Raw genomic sequence first — 16,200 nt, forward strand, 5'->3', positions numbered from 1 at the left:
AGTCTTCCATGTGAACTGCAAATTCCTCTTATGAGCAGCACGCAGGAAGCATTTTTATACTGAGCCAAGCAATTTGTGCAAGGAAACATTGTTTAGATGGGGATCTTTTCTGGCTGATTTACTGAAAAGATTCTAAGGATTTAATCTCTGTTTTGCACCACTTTCGTTAGTTTAAATAAAAAGAGAAATGCATGTAGGAAGAAAAAAAGAACAACTTTTTTTCTGGAGTAAGATATTTAAAATAAGGTGAACAGTCTTTCAATCCAAGTCTTGTGTAGGAAAAAGTATGCACATGGTGAAATGTAGAAAACTACATAGTGTTCATACATGATCTTTGGTTTTTAAAAAAATACGTTTTGCAATAATGTACCATTTGAACCAAGACAGCAAGAAATAGTCTGCAGCACAGTAGCCCGGGTTCAAATCCTAGTAAGGGTATGGCTAGCTGATGAGAGCTAAATAGCTTGAAATAGATCTATACTAATCTCCCTTTATTTCTTTGTCAGTAAATATAATTCAACACAAAAATAGCTTGTTGCGAAGACTAGATTGGGACTAAAAGTCGAAAGTAGTAGTAGTATGCTCTGTCCAATACAGTGGTCGTTTGCATCGGTTTGGGGGAATTGGTAGTGGTGATGGTAAGAGGCTCCGCCCACCCACCCAGACATCATCACGGACCTCCTGCGCATGCACAGAAGGTTTTACGTAAACCAGATGCGTGCTCCTGCTACCAAATCGGTAGTGAAGAAAATAGAATACCATTACTGATCCCATAGTTTGGTAGACCAGGTTGCCCTGAAAGACCGGTCTCACCAGAAGAAACACTTAGTCTGCACCATAGGACTCATCTTTTTCCTTGCTTTAAAATTATTGAGGCTTTTTAAAAGTCAAAATTTTACTTTATTTTCAACTCTTGGCTTCAGTGCAAGTGAAATCTGGGTTGCTCAGGGCATTAGATACAGCTTCCTTTTATGCAGTTGGTAGTTTTGATTTCCATGAACATGAAAAGCCTCAGTACACACACAATCACACACAGTAAAGTAATAAATAGCTGATGCTTGCTCATAACATTGTTTTCAAATACCTAATTTAATCACTTGAGCAAGTTATGCTTTTAAAATGTAAAACAAGACAATTCGGAATATAAAAATAGATACGGCAGTAGGGCAAACAGTAAATTGTATTTCTTTTCCTCACCCAAAGGAAAAAAAATGATCAGAAATAAATTTCACCATAGCCATATTCCCACAATATATTTTCCTGGACATAAGAGGAAAAGATGGTACTTAATTCCTAGATTTGATTAAATCACATATTGAATTAGTCTAAGGCCATCAGTGATCTGTTCTGCATATCTAGTTTATTTATTTATTGCTAAAATTTATATGCCGCCCAATCCCGAAGGACTCCGAGCGGCTTATAGTCTTGTGAATAAAAGTATGTAGAATTCTACGTACCTCAATCAGAGATATCAGGACATAGTAAAAATAATCTGGTCCTTAGCAGTTCTTAACAGTAAATACAACTTCAGATGAACACCACATGACATATTACGCATATTATTTATTTTACAAAAAGCCAAAATGGAGACACCATGGGTAAAAAGCTAAGTACATCCTCACTGCTTCCAAAAGTATGAAGAGGCTAAGTAGCAGCCACTGCTGCTAATTAAGTCCCCTTGATCAGTTGATCATTAGCAATGCCTCTACACAAGCTAGAGTTTTAGGAGTTTGCTGGTCTCCAGCACTGAGGTGTGTGTTAACACAATGCCAAAGAGGAAATGCATCAGCTATGTTCCTAGAGAAGCAACTTGCTGCTCATCAATCTGGGAAGGGTTATCAGGCCATTTCCAAATAATTTAAAGTCCATCATTCTACAATGAGAAAAAAAGTATTCACAAGTAGAAAATGTTCAAGATAGTTGCCAATCTTCCCAGGGGTGGATGTCCCAGCAAATTCACCCCAAGGTCAGATAGTGCAATGCTTAGAAATTGCAAAAAGTCTGACTTACATCTCGGACTCTACAGCAATGGTATGATTAAACCGGTCTAACAACCAGTTCGCAGAGCGCGTGGTGGATTAAAACACAGCTAAAAACTTTTCTACTGCAGGTGAGCACAGCAAAACAGCTCTGCCGTGCCTATCAACTGGGCTAAAAAACAAGGAAATATAGGCGATTATAACCCAGGGTCGCTCTCAGCTGATCTTTGGAGCTACCGGTTTGCTTGTACTGGGCCGAACTGGTAGAATCCAACCCCTGCTCTACAGACCTCAATATGTTAAATGTTGAAGTCTGTGATAGTACAGAAAAAGACTGAACAAGTATGGCTTGTTAGAAGGCTTGTCGGGAAAAAGCTGGGAGTCAGGGGAATTCTGGGAGTTTAAGTTCTCCGAGCTTAGAAGTTGCCACGGTTGGAGACCCCTGCTTTGGAGCACCTCTCACTTCAGTACTTCTCAGCCAACTGCTTCTATATCGTGCTAAATGATTTTAAATCAAGCAGGTGGCTTGACCGTGCATCATGATAGAAAGCTTAAACAGATTGAAATGCTATTTGTAACCACTGAAGCAAAAATTGCCACAATCATCACAGACATACCACTACAACTATTTCAGCCCTTAATTCATGATCAACATTGGTAGGCTTATAAAATGGGAAGTCTGTAAAGGAACCTTTGGAAAAGAATCCAGCACTGCCCTGCTTTTCCCTGTTCCTACAGAATGTGGACATGATGCAAACTGTTCTCCCAAGACAGTGGCCCTTCTTCAACTAATAGAAAATTAAAAGTTGTCATTATGATCAATATGACCCAACACTTGCTCTTTAATTTTTCTTTTAAAAAGCATTTATAAAACATTTACTACTCAAGTGTACAGCAGTGAAAGAAGTAAGCCCCATCGACTTTCCTGGCATAAAGACTCACACAACACAATATTCTTTCTCATCATGCCACTAATCAGTCAGTTTCTTATTTCTCTGCAATCTTTTAATTCCTTGCGGAGCAGCTTGGCGCAAAAGTGGTTTAGGAACTTCCTTTCATGGCGTTTTTATATTTGCCAGTCATCTCTTTCGGCAATGGCACTTTACCAGGACATGGAATCTGGCCATCAATTTCACACATACATTGCCGTAAGTGGTATTTTTTATAACCAAATGTTGCAGGATGCCATTTTCTCTTCTTCTCTTCCTCTGTCCGGATTGTTTCTCTATTAAAAAGATGATTTTATGGTAAGGAAAACAGCAAGTGAAATTCAGTGTGCAGCCTGTCACATTTGTAAATACTTTTTAACGAGTTGAATTCTAATGAAAGATGAAGTGTGTTCCATTAGAATGCAAATAAAAGAGAAATCATTTATGCAGGCTGTTCATACAGCATTGTTTTAAACAAATTCATTCATGGAATGTTTACTGAATAAGCAGAGCCTCCCATTCTTACTAAGTTATCAGATAAAAAAACCAATATGAGGCAGTAATATTAATGTAAGTTGATCCTTGAATAGTTCACTCCAATGTTATCATTTATTAGGGAATCACCGCAATACTTTAAAGCAGCGGTCACCAACTGGTGGTCCGTGATAAAATTTTGGTGGTCCGCGGGAAAATTATTTGCACTTTTTATATTGCACTAAATACTATTTATCTTGTTTAAAAACTTGTAATAGTGGTCCGCGGGATTTAAAATTATAAATTTAGTGGTCCCTGAGGTCCGAAAGGTTGATGATCCTTGCTTTAAAGTATAGTTAACTATTCCCCAAATAAATGTAGAGGAAATTATAATTTGGGTGAAGGAAGTCCAGTTTTTGTCATAGTACTGTACAGCAAGGTTTCTGTACCATTATGTCCCGTTTGATACCATCTACCCAGAGAGGAAAATCTCTATAGGTAAAGGGGACAGAATTAGTGGCCTCCTGCACTATCCTAAATTATTCACTAGCACTGAAGAAATGTATTTTACTAGAACTGAGAATAATTTTTTTACAGTCATAAATTTGGAAAATTCTTTTTATATATGGCAGCATTTAGACTTTCCATTAACAACTCATTTGATATTGATTAAATAAATTTCTGTAGGCCTACTGATTTAAGGCAATGCAGTTTTCCATCAAAAATAATCTTGGACAGGAAACTTTGCTGCCTTTCCCCACTTTACTGTTTTAAGCCATAAATGAGTAAATAGAAAAGTTTGCACTTATATGTCTTATAAATAGACCTAGTGCTTCCCAATACAGTCGGAACTGAAGTCTGATACCGTGATGACCTTGGTTATTTTGACTTACTCGCTTTTACCAAGAATTTTCTTAATATGCTGTGCTATCTCGCTATTGGTCTTCTCTTGTATATCAACCAGGACTTGCTCTCCATTATCTGCAGGAGAAATAGGGTTACATACAGAATATTTATTGGGTTTTCCCAAAATTACTTCCATGAGATGGCATAGCTCTCATACAAAAATACACGCATGGTCATTTAGACAAGGGTTAACTTGGCAAACCATTCATGCTTGAAACTATCCACTCCTGGTGACTTTATTTATCAAATGGACATGCCATCCATCTCACTATCTAACTTGTGTGTTTTGCAAATAAACACTATAAAAATCTACATAAAAATAGACAAAGTTGAAAAATAAAGTTAAAAATTTAAAAAGACAGAGAGAGCACCCTTAAGCCACAAACCATCCCCTGGATTGCAAACGACTCTTGGATCCCCGCACCGGTTGACTGTAACACACTGTAAGTGTCCACTGGTTCTCTTCAAATTCAATTATTTTAAGCAGGATAGCTATTTTTTTCTGCCCAAATGCTGCTGCATTTTCTCTTTTGGCTCAGTGTTGGAAATGCAGGGGGCATCACTTTTAATGCACTGTCACTGGACTAAGCTGAAACTAAATTTCTCTTTTCTATGACAATGTGAGTAAGGTAAGACTAAGGGCCCAAACAGTAGATCTCAAGGAGGCATAGCATTGTAATAATTAGGAATAGTTTAAATCAGGTGTATCTAACCCCAGCTCAAGGGCTGCACGTAGCCCTGGACAGCTAATAATGCAGCCCCACAAAATAAAAAATAAAGGAAATTTGTAATTTATATACACTAACAACATTTATTTTATATGTGACCCAAGGCAATTCCTTTTCACTCAAAACAGCCCAGGCAAGTCAAAAGTTTGGACATCCATAGTTTAAATGGATTCTTAAACCACCATAATCAGAGCTTCCAGCACAATGTACAATAAATATGAACTATATAAATAAAAATGAAAGATTCTTAAGTTTTGAAATGGGGGGGCAATAGCTAATGATACTTTTCACCAGTCTATAGTCCTTACATATGGGTTTTATGCTTATTATATCTACATGAATGTGTGCTCCTTCATGCGTATACAACATCTGCAAGAATAACTTCCATCTGTAATTGTCAAAAGAGCTAAAAGCTCATAGGTTCTCCATTCCTGTGCTAGTTCAAATCCACATCATCTTGATGTGAATGAAAGGCCTTAAAACATGACAGGGAGAAGGAAATGTTAGTATACTGTCAGACTATCTACTTTCCATGCCCAGCCCTTAAAGAGTACAAGGTAGAAAGATTAAATAGCTTATTCCATCTACTGTATATTTTTTCTCCAGGTTTCCAGTGCAGTTCTTTACTACCCCTTCCCTCAAACCTCTACATAAGACAAACTAGGGTCATTTAAACAAAAATCTGGGGAAAAATATCAAAGGCAAACTGTTGACTGCAGTTTTTTCTAAGGGAAACAAAACTTCCTGAAGTTGGAATACAAACTATTACTTGGTTTACCAGCATTGAACACTACCTATTACAGCTCAGACTGGCAATTTTACACAGTTCTATTAACAAATAAATACGTCAACCAGACTGTTTTGAAGACATGAGCCATTTCCTTCTTTTAGCAGACAATGTTAAGGATTATCTTCCATGTGGTAGCTACAATTAGGGGGCATAAGTAAAGACTTCTAGTCCATCTCATCAGGAGCTGCAGGAAAATCCAGCAAATGCTCTACTTACCCAAATAGAATCTTAAGAAAGGTGAAGGAGTCATGTCTTTAAACATCACAATCTGTACCCAAGGATTTTTGTACTGAATCTGAGGTATGTTGAAAAACACAAATTTTCTATGGTAAAAAACAAAAGCAAGCATGAGAAACAATCTATTCAGTTTTTTTTTAACCTCTTTGAAGGGTGAGCAGTTGAATAGGTGTTGCAGTTTAGCTTTTGAGTGATTCCGTCTATCTGGAGTGTGACGGATATTGGGCAGGAATATACAGTATATCATTTCACAAAGCTGGCCAGGTTGCAGCAAAACTACACATACACACATGTATAGTCTTCAGAACATATTAGTTTGGGCAGAATTAAAAATCAGAGAGAGGCAGTATGGTGTCACCTCTACTCCCCCCCCCCCCCCAAACAGTTCATTATAATTACTTGAGCAGTTGTAAACTTGAAACCTCCGGGTGGCCTTAATGGCATGCTAAAATAATGCAAATGACCAGCTCTCTGCAAGGACTCTAAATCCTTCCATTCCCCACCATCCAGAGCTGAAGAAGCTTCTTGGATAAGAAGCGAAACGTCTTCAAAGAAAAACCAGAAAGTCCAGTTGCCTCTTGAAAAAAGCAGCTTTGGGACTTGAAGCTTTGTAGTCTCTATGGCACCAGCGGGCAAGTATGTCCCCCCATTACGACCTATGGACTTCAACTCCCAGAATTCCCATGCTGGCTGGGGAATTCTGGGAGTTGAAGTCCACAAGTCTTAAAAGTTGCCCGGTTTTAAGACAACCCCCCCCCCCCCAAATACTATAGATCAAATCGTAAATCGGCAATCCAACGTGCCTTTATCTACCGCAGGTCATTTCCGCCTCAAATAGGGCTACCATATCTGGGTTGCAAAAATAAGGAGCAATTGCCTCCCGCAGCCCTCGCTGTTTTGCAGCCCAAACCCGGCGCTCCCCCGTGTGAAGGAAAGCACGTCTTCTCCATGAAAAGGCCCGAACGGCGGCTCCCTTCCTCGACCGAGCGGAAAGCGACCCTCACCTGGCGCCCTCGTTGAGCTCTCCGTGCATGTTGTAGTTCACCGTCATCACCTTCACGCTGTTCTTGAAGACGATGTCGCCCTGGCTCAGATACTGCAGCGTCCTCCGAATAGGGAACCTGCCCTTCATAGGCATGACGGCGACAGCAGCCCCGCAGAAACCCACTGCGGAGAATGTGACTTCCGGCGCAATCTCCAGCTTCGCATGGTAGAAAGAGGAAGAGGCGATCGGCGCAGAGGGCCATGGGAAGTGTAGTTCCCCCCCCTCCGAGGTTGTGTGTGAAAATCCACGAACACAAGGACCTGGATCTATGGCGCGCGAGCAGAAGAAATCCAAGAGGGTCCAGGGCTGGATTGCAAAAGTCACTAGATTTTGGGGTGGACAGTCCTAGTGGACAGTTGGGGAATCTCAGCCTGACAGCCGCTTTATAGGTTGCAATATCCCCAAGACTTAAATAATAATAATTAAATAATAATGTTTAAGTATTCATCGCATTCATTTTGTATTGTTAACAGGTAGCCATGAGGATCGTATGACACCTTGTGCATTTGAAGTTTTGTTCAGATGTTGCGAAAAAAAGCATTTTCTCTTACAATAAGCCACAACGGTAACGGTAGAGACAAATCAGCCCCCACCCCCCAATATATGGTTATCCCCAATTCGTTAAGTCACAGTTCAGACTCTGCTTGATGTAGTAAGTGCAGTTAAGTGAGGGATGAGGAAACCACGTCTGCATTTCAGCCACGGAAGCTAATTGGGTGACTCGAGGCCAGCTATCCTCTCTAGCTAGCCAGTTAATTGTGGCGATAAATTGGAGAAAGCTCTAACGTGCTGCTCTTTCCTGCATTTGGGATATTTATCAAATAAGACTCGATTTCTCGCTACAGAAAACACCCTCTGGAGTTGACCTCAATTCTGAAGTAAATATGGTTTTCTTAATAAAAACGTATCAGCAATTTACCCCGATTTTCTCCCAAAATGTTTCTTAATTTCCAATGCAGAATAGAATTCCTAATATCTTTATAGGAGTCAGCACATGCCAATCAGAGCTGGATCTAGTGAGTTTCTAAGCCCAGTTAAAGCCAAATGCCATTTCCTAAGATAGTGATTCTTAATCATGGCAAATTTAAGATATATGGACTTCAACTCCAGGAATTCCTCAGCTAGCAAGTTATTAACTATAGGATCTTTAAAAATGAATCATTTTAATGACAGAAGCAGTTATTAGTTAAAAAGCAAAATTGAGCAGGCCAAGGACTATTCTGGTATCTGCCGTGTACAGGTGCAGCAGAAAATACATTTAAACAGGGACATGCAGTTAGGGGAGGAGGGGCCTCACCAGTGTCATGAGGAAAAGAAATTTTAAAATAATTAAAAAGGCTAAGGTAGTTGCTGCCAGACTCCAGAGTCACAGTGACTCTGAGTCTGCTTAGTGCTAACTGTAGGGGGAGGCGAGAGAACTATGGGCCTCCTTTGCATAAGGAATTTTTCACCTTTTAACCCTTGCTCAGTTAAGCAAGGGTTAAAAGGCAAAAAATTGCTTATGCAAAGGAGGCACATGATTCTCCCGCCTCCTGATCTGGGAGCAGCAAATCATGCCGCGTCCCGGGTGGCAGGGCTTTAAAGTCCCGGCGCCGCGTCCGCCATAGAGCAGGTCCCGGTCCCACTCTATGGCGGATGTGGCGCCAGGGCTTCGGTGGTGCTTTCGTGCTTGCCTCACCGGCCATGAAGCTCACCGCACATCACTGCATTTAAAATATGTGCTTTCATTGCTGTGCACTTGAATCAATGTCCTGATATGTAGCCAAAATCTAAAGACTTATACCAGTAGAGATGGTTGACTTTTCAAAGCTGCTGTTCCCTTATTCCCAACTCATGCACTTTCTCAAACTTTACTATCTGTAAGGAAGATGGGCAGTTCTGTTCCAGGAATTCTGGGATAAAACCAGCTGAGGGGTGCAGAACACTACTTTGGAGAATTTATATTGTTCCAAGCAATGTTAACAAAACACCACACTGTCATCATTAACTGCCATGAATGTTAACAAAAATATTAAAAGAAAGAAGTCAAAAGCTGCATAAGAGTCTTTATTTATTGTAATAGTATAAATTTCTTGTAGACTGCAACATTAAGCCACAACAATGTAAGGACACATTTAGACAGCATTTAATAAAATGCATAAGCATGCACTGCAATTCTCTATATACACACACAACAATGCAAATTTATCTTCCAAACCGAAGACATTGATTGGATCCAAAAGTTAAGATTAAAAAAACAACAACTAAAATGTCATGAAATTTTCAAAGCTGATGTCACAAAAGAAACTGAGAGGAAGCAGCAGGTTGTAAACCTGAACTAAAAAAAGTAGACTTTTAAATAAACAGTACAAAGCAGAGAGCTATAAAACACAACCCTGGATTATCACAATTCTTTTTGTGGCAAATACATTAATTTTCATACAAGCTTAATGCTTGAGGGAGTTTTCAAATGCTTACAATTGTAAACATAAGTACTACTTTTCAACTATAAAACTGTTGAGAACATTGGCTTTACATTATACTTAGTACATAATTATGGAAGCCTTTTCAGAATATAAATTCTGTGGATACAAAAAAAAATAAGGTACTGCATGCTGTTATCTTTTGGACAATACACAAATAAAACTTACCCAGCTGTTGGTTTAGTTTTGTTTTTTTAACTGAACAGAATATGAAATCAGTAACATACTTCTAAGTACCAAGTTACTTTTACTGTATTTGATTTTGCTACTGCATTGTGTAAATAGGTTTGGCAAAAAGTAAAGCTATCATGTCTGAGCAGCAAAATCAGGATGATTGCCTACAATATTTTCTGCTTCCAGCGAATGAGAAATACCGCCTCTTACACATATTCCAAGCAAGCTTTTCAAATAAGCAAAAACTCTTAATATTTTTCTTAACCTTTCAGAGAAATAGAAATGGAAAATTCTATTCAATTTTAAATGGGATAGCTGATGAATCCAATTATTGTAACTATGAAACAAAGAATTTCAGTTTCAATTTAAAATGAATGCTTTTAACCAAAAATGGTTTTAAAACAAAGAAAAATGATTAAAACAGTAGATTAGAAAATAGAAAAATATAAATTCAAAAATATTTAGGAATTGTTCAGAATTGCATCCCACTTCATTTGATATTTTTTGTAGACTTTCAGTTATAACTCAAGTCTTTTAAGTGCCAAGTTAGGCAAGTGCTACACTATATATAACTTTATCAGCAGTGATCATTTTCATAATCTTTCTTTATATGGCTCCATGAAAATTGATCCTCAAATGCGCAAGAGCAGGATTTTAACACTCTTCTTTAATCACACTTGGAAGTAGTTGTCAAGACATGGAGAAAAAACTGTTTTAAAAGAAAAAAAAGCATGCAAGTTTTCCATCAAGCCGTACCTCTCCATGCACTACACACTAAATGAATTTTCAAGAAAGACAGAAATAATGCATATTATTCCATATACCGGTAATACAATTTCCCAGTATAGAGCTTCTATAGGTGTCCTTATATATAGGAGTACTTATCTCTTAGTAGAATCATATTTATGGAGTCCATTGTATAGCACCACTGAATGATTTACATGCAACTTCTGGCCAAATGATATAACATCCCCCCCCCTCAATTTTACAGATAGATGCTGGAAAGTAATCAAAGTAATAGATAGTGAACCCAAAAATTTGGGATGCATTAGTTTCCCTTCAGAGCTTACTTGAAACATCCTTCAAGACTTCACTGGTAGCATGAAGTGGTACCACTTGTCTATTCAAAACCTTACATTTAAGATGGTTATTTTGCCAGTTTCTCCACAAGAAAGTATTACTTTGAAAATATATCTGAATCAGTTAGTGACATTCATGCCTTATGCTTTGCCTTATGCTCATTAAATAAGACAGCTAACAATATAAAATTAGATTCATTTGTTGTGACAGCCTTGTTCATTTTAATCAGCAACTTGGAAGGGATGTATTGATAACATTAAAATACACAATGATCAAAATGTATATGCTGAAAAAGACGACTATACAAATGAAAGCTCAGGAAAAATACAAAAAGCCTCTTTTGCAGGCATTGAGAATATACAGAAAGGTTTATGGTCCATAATTCACCACCACTGTCACTGCACAATCCCTATAATTTCAGCTGGGCTTCTGAATATTAACAAATAAAATTGGAACTATTAGATAGTTTCTTTCATTTTTTTAAGACAAAGTGCAATTACATCCTAGATTTAAAAACAATAGTCCACTCTGCTGAGAAAAAGGAGAGGGAGGCATATGTTTATATCAAGCTTTGACCAAAATATAAAATGTAGGAAGCTCAAGCTTTGAAATGCAATTATAAATCTTTTTTTAACATATAGAAATTTGGTATATATGAGTATGGCTGTACATAATTTTACATACATACATACACATTTTATATTACACTGTACATGTACTGAACAAAGTAAGAAACTAACACATAAACATCATACAAACTAATAAATATGGCCAGCATCCAAAGCACTATTTTGATCGTGCTTAAGAGCTTGGTCAAGTCCTACGATTTTTTTTTTAAAAAACCCTCTTTTCCTGTTATATGGCATATTTGAACTGAACTCTAAATGACATATCTAATTATTTTTGATAATAAAACCCACCGATGGACACATACTTAAAAATTGCAATTTTTACTTTTATTTAATTCATTTTACCTATATTTATTTACAATTTTATTTAATTAAATCTTCAAGGAAACTGTATTATTTAATGGTTTGTCAGTTGCCATAATAGTTCTCCCATAGCAAGGAGATTTTAGTCTTATTGTCATGCATGTTCAACTCCATTGAAATAAATTAAAATTCGTAAGTCCAATTTATCCAACTGTCCATTCAGGACATCTTTTAAATGCAGATCCTTAGCATGGATATTTAAATTCCAGTAATCTGAGATAATTTGCTTTCAAATAAGTGTGCTTGGTAACAATAATCATCTCAAATGTCCACCTTCAGAAAAATACATATTAAAGTTTTCACTTAATGACAATTTTTAAAAGTGCTATGACTTTGCGATAAAACATCCTTCAATAATTATTTTAAGCTCAAATTACAAAGGGTCAGGATTATATGACACCAAGTAGGCAAACCTCCATTGCTTTCACTGATAACAGGCATATGACTCAAGGATAATTACCCACTGAGCATTCATTCTACTCAAAGCAGCTCTGCAAATCTGGTGTAGATTAGCAAAACTTTAAAGCAGATTTGGAAAATGCAAATAGAAGAGAGGCAGAGCAACTTTTGATACTGGATAGAACCTAATGGATTCTAATGTAGAGAAACAAAAGACTATTTTTTGTTTTCTGTCTGAGTGCTAGTTTCTCAATGCAGTTTCTTTCTACAAGCGCCTAAATCAATAGTTTCTTGTACCATACTGGAAAGACAAAAGCAAAAATCTTCCAAACACACTGAGAGAGTTTCAGTGTGCACATAAGCAAGAGTAATGCTTACATTTTAAAAAAAATGCTCAGAAAACATATTCCAACAGGTTGCACAAGATGAAGGATGGCCTGTACTGCATGTCCTTTTTCTGATGCCCTTCTTTCCTTGAAAATTGGAAGTATAAATTCTAGATGCTTGGAACAGTTTCCAGAGCTCTTATAAAAACCAAAAGTCTAAAAGGATTGAAATAGTTTATTATTACATCCCCCCAAAAATTGGGTGTCTTGGTTGCAGTGAAAAACAAATATAAAAATAATTCCTTCCGTAGTAGTGTGATCTACTATGTATCTCTGCTATGATAATGAATAACTGCAGAAACATTTTTATAATAATACACCAGCTAGGTGAAATGACAAGTAAATATATAATGAATGCAAATATTTGAAATATTGCATCTCAATGCAATTAAAATAGTGCTATTTAAAATGTATTTTGGTTTGGTCCAAACTCTAGATCAGTAAAACAAATGATGTAAACTAGTTTTGTTCATACAAGAGAATGAAATTAATAGCTGATTAATGGCTTGTGGAGGATTCAGAATTTAGCAAATTACTTCTTTTTGCATTGAATTATTTTCAAAACTACTATTTTTATATTATTCAAATTGCATATATTTTATTAGATATGCATAATTAAATATTATATATACTCTAATAGTTTTTAAAATATGTGTGTCACCATATCAAATTAGCATTGCATGTAAAACAATATCTATTAATATATATTAGCGTTATAAATCATCACAATAAAAATAGTGAACATAATTTGTTCTGCAAGTATCATAAAAATTGAGCTAAAACATAATTTCAGTTATTTAATATTTCCTCATCCATTTTTTTAACTTTACAAATTTGGCCTGTAATTAGTTTTAAGTTTTATGATCTATGATCCAGGACAGATTCAATTCTATTTCCAACTGATCTTGCTATTTTAAATATATAGTATCACACATATTATATAACACTTACAGCTATGTGCATTCCCAATGCATCTATAGTCATAGTCCTACTGAATGTATTTCCAGTGCAAATTATATTAAGCTCCTGTTTAAGCAAAATTAGGGAGTATACTAATTCAGCTTCTGTGTAACAGTGTTTTATGAATTAAGTTGAAGTTAATGAAAGAATGGTAAATATAAAATGTTTGAGTATACCTAGGAATTTGTTGAATGAATTATAATTATGCAATATAAACACATACTGGAAGTAAGCACCACTGAGTTCAGTGATATTTTCTGAGGAAAGAGACCTGTAAGACTACATTATTTATGTAATGTATTTCTCTGATCATCTATTAAATTGTACTAACCTTTCTTATTCTTCATTGGTACCTGCATCTATTAACATCTATAAAATACTCGTTATAAAATGCCTCTACTAAAATGCTCACTGAAACCACCCACATACTTAACAATGAGTATAAATGACATACTTGTTGAAATATGTTTTCATATGTCAATTTGAAAAAAGTGATACATGTATCATGTATGAAATAAAAATTACAACTATGATTTGAAATACAAAAGTATTGTACAATATAATATTAAATCTAAAAGCAGTGCTGGATATGAGTAGAATTGGCCAGCCTTAATATTTTGACAGATAATTATACATGGCATTTTTAGTACCATGACTCCAGGTGGTTTCTTATCAGATTCTGAATAATTCCAGAACATATACAATATTGGGAAAACAGATACAACGTAATATAAATAAATACATGGCTATTCTGTTTTCTATACTAAGGACATCATTTCTATAGAAATTATGGCATGTTTCAGAACATAAGTTGGATTGCAGGCTGAGAAAATGAATGAATCAGAATCTGAATTCTTAGGATGCAACTTTATGGTTCCATGGAATACTATTGCAGGAACTATAAGAAGCTTCCCCGCTATGATGTCATACCATTCTCTGATGAGGTGAGGCTAGGCAAAACCCAGGATCTGTTGTAGCCGAACCCTCTGCCATATCGCCAAACACATACCAAAAGCCCAGAAGTTAGCCTATGTGTATTCTCTTTCACAGCTGCTATTACAGTTCCTTCTTGCTTTCATCCTGCCTTTCTAAGATTGCTTTGGCAGATCATTAGGAACGTTGAACCACTTTGTTACTGGAGTGCTCCAAACTGATTGCAGGACTCCTTTGCCAGAGAGAAGCAACATCTCAATAGTCAATAGATTCCTCACTAATTTAGTGATCTCAAAACTGTGCCAAAGTCAGTCTTCCCAGAAGCAATGAGTCATTCTCAGAAGGAATGAGTATAAAATTTGTTTTTTAAGTTGATCTATCTATAAAAGGCATGCCATTCTTACTTAAACTGATGGATGTGTCCCAGTTTTTTTAAAAAACTATTTGCAAACAAAACATCTTAACTTTCTCAGAAGTGCCTCACTATAAGTAGTGTGCTATTTTTTTGGTGTAAATAACTTCTATAGAGACCATCAAAGTTTACTATTGAGCCATAAACATTATGCTTTTCCTATGCTATAAACATTTCTATTCATTTAGCAGAATTGAATTCAGACATCCTTAAAAGAATTGTGTTATTAATAAACAAATGCAATTAATTTTTTGTAGCATAAATGATTGTCTGCCATGGCTGTAAGTTTTCATAGAATTCATTAGTATGCATCTGTAATTAAAATGCTATTCATTTACCCTATTCAAGGAATCAGGATTATGAAGGTAATGTCTTACTTTCATAAAACATTCTTTGGAAGTGCTGACCATTCCTATATCTTGCTAATTTTAAATTATCTGCATGTATGTGAATGAGCATGTATGCACACAATATAGACTGAATTCAAAGCACATTTCCAGCAAAGCCCTCTGTTTGCTCAAAAGAATGTTGTAAACTCATTGTAGCCTTACAGAAGAAATTCAAATATTTGTTCTGACAGAAACAGGTCCTAGAAAAAAATACTGTAGGTTTTTTAAAAACCTTGCTTTTGAAAAAAAGAATTGTTAACAAGAAAATAAAAAGTGTTGAAAACATTTGTACACCTTATCCCAAGAAATCAGTAAATTAGCATTCAGGTCCACCAGGATGAGCTGATTCCTTCTAAGAAGACGACCCTGTTATTTGACCATTGTACTCTGCTGTTTCCATCTTCAGGATGTAGGGGATGATGCTGTCAATTGGAACATTTCCAATGAGGCCAGTAAAAAAGAGCTCTTCCGTAATGCTGGAACTCATCAGTCTAAGAGCTGGCAGGCGAACTAGAACTCGAGCTAGCCTGAAATAGGAATGTCAGTAGTACATGTAAAAATGTAACTCAATTTACCAGTATTGCTGTGATGCTTAATCATCTATACTTTGGCTATTGAATTCATCCAAAATCATCATTCACTATGGCTAGAAGCTAAAGTGTTACAAAACTACAAACTCTCTCATCCCTTTAACCTGGAGTATGACTTCATGAAGAGTTTGGGAAGAAATATACTTATTCCATGACTTGTGTATTGTGGAATCCGTCAAAATTCTGACTCATGTAAAAAGCCTCAGGATGGCTCAGATTCAATGTGTTTCTCGGAGGTACATCACTTGAACCAAATCTGATAAACACCCTAAGCTGCAAGGCACATGGGCCTCAATATCTATTTTGATTGGTTTCACAATAAAGGGCTCCTCCAA

The 16,200-nt window shown here is 36.4% G+C and overlaps 2 protein-coding genes across 3 annotated transcripts in view; both read right to left on the bottom strand.

The window, feature by feature from the left end:
* Positions 1–1,070: 1,070 nt before the first annotated feature.
* On the bottom strand, positions 1,071–7,264 carry MRPS25 (mitochondrial ribosomal protein S25). Its single transcript, XM_087708938.1, has 4 exons — positions 7,048–7,264; positions 6,023–6,129; positions 4,276–4,363; positions 1,071–3,204 (listed from the first exon to the last, which is right to left on the bottom strand). Exons 1-4 carry the CDS (start codon positions 7,179–7,181, stop codon positions 3,021–3,023), a joined length of 513 nt encoding a protein of 170 aa, XP_087565064.1. The 5' UTR covers positions 7,182–7,264; the 3' UTR covers positions 1,071–3,020.
* Positions 7,265–9,121: 1,857 nt separating this feature from the next.
* NR2C2 (nuclear receptor subfamily 2 group C member 2) overlaps positions 9,122–16,200 on the bottom strand; it is a 65,458-nt gene continuing 58,379 nt past the window's right edge. For both annotated transcript variants that reach the window (XM_087708940.1, XM_087708939.1), the window contains one exon: positions 9,122–15,802. In XM_087708940.1, coding sequence (XP_087565066.1) covers positions 15,628–15,802 — 175 coding nt within the window. In that variant the 3' untranslated portion in view covers positions 9,122–15,627. The remainder of the gene's footprint in view (positions 15,803–16,200) is intronic.

The sequence above is a fragment of the Thamnophis sirtalis genome, unplaced genomic scaffold (assembly GCF_051295495.1).
Source record: "Thamnophis sirtalis isolate CommonGarterSnake01/CBP01778 unplaced genomic scaffold, rThaSir2_p1.2 scaffold_3, whole genome shotgun sequence".
Lineage (NCBI taxonomy): Eukaryota > Metazoa > Chordata > Lepidosauria > Squamata > Natricidae > Thamnophis > Thamnophis sirtalis.

Bases quoted from the DNA above. Each gene is read 5' to 3' on its own strand.
- MRPS25 (XM_087708938.1), bottom strand. From the start codon at position 7,181: ATGCCTATGAAGGGCAGGTTCCCTATTCGGAGGACGCTGCAGTATCTG. The intron at 4,364-6,022 runs GTAAGTAGAGCA...TTTCTCCTGCAG, and splicing joins TTTCTTAAGATTCTATTTGG to ATAATGGAGAGCAAGTCCTG. The intron at 3,205-4,275 runs GTAAGTCAAAAT...TCTTTTTAATAG, and splicing joins AAAATTCTTGGTAAAAGCGA to AGAAACAATCCGGACAGAGG.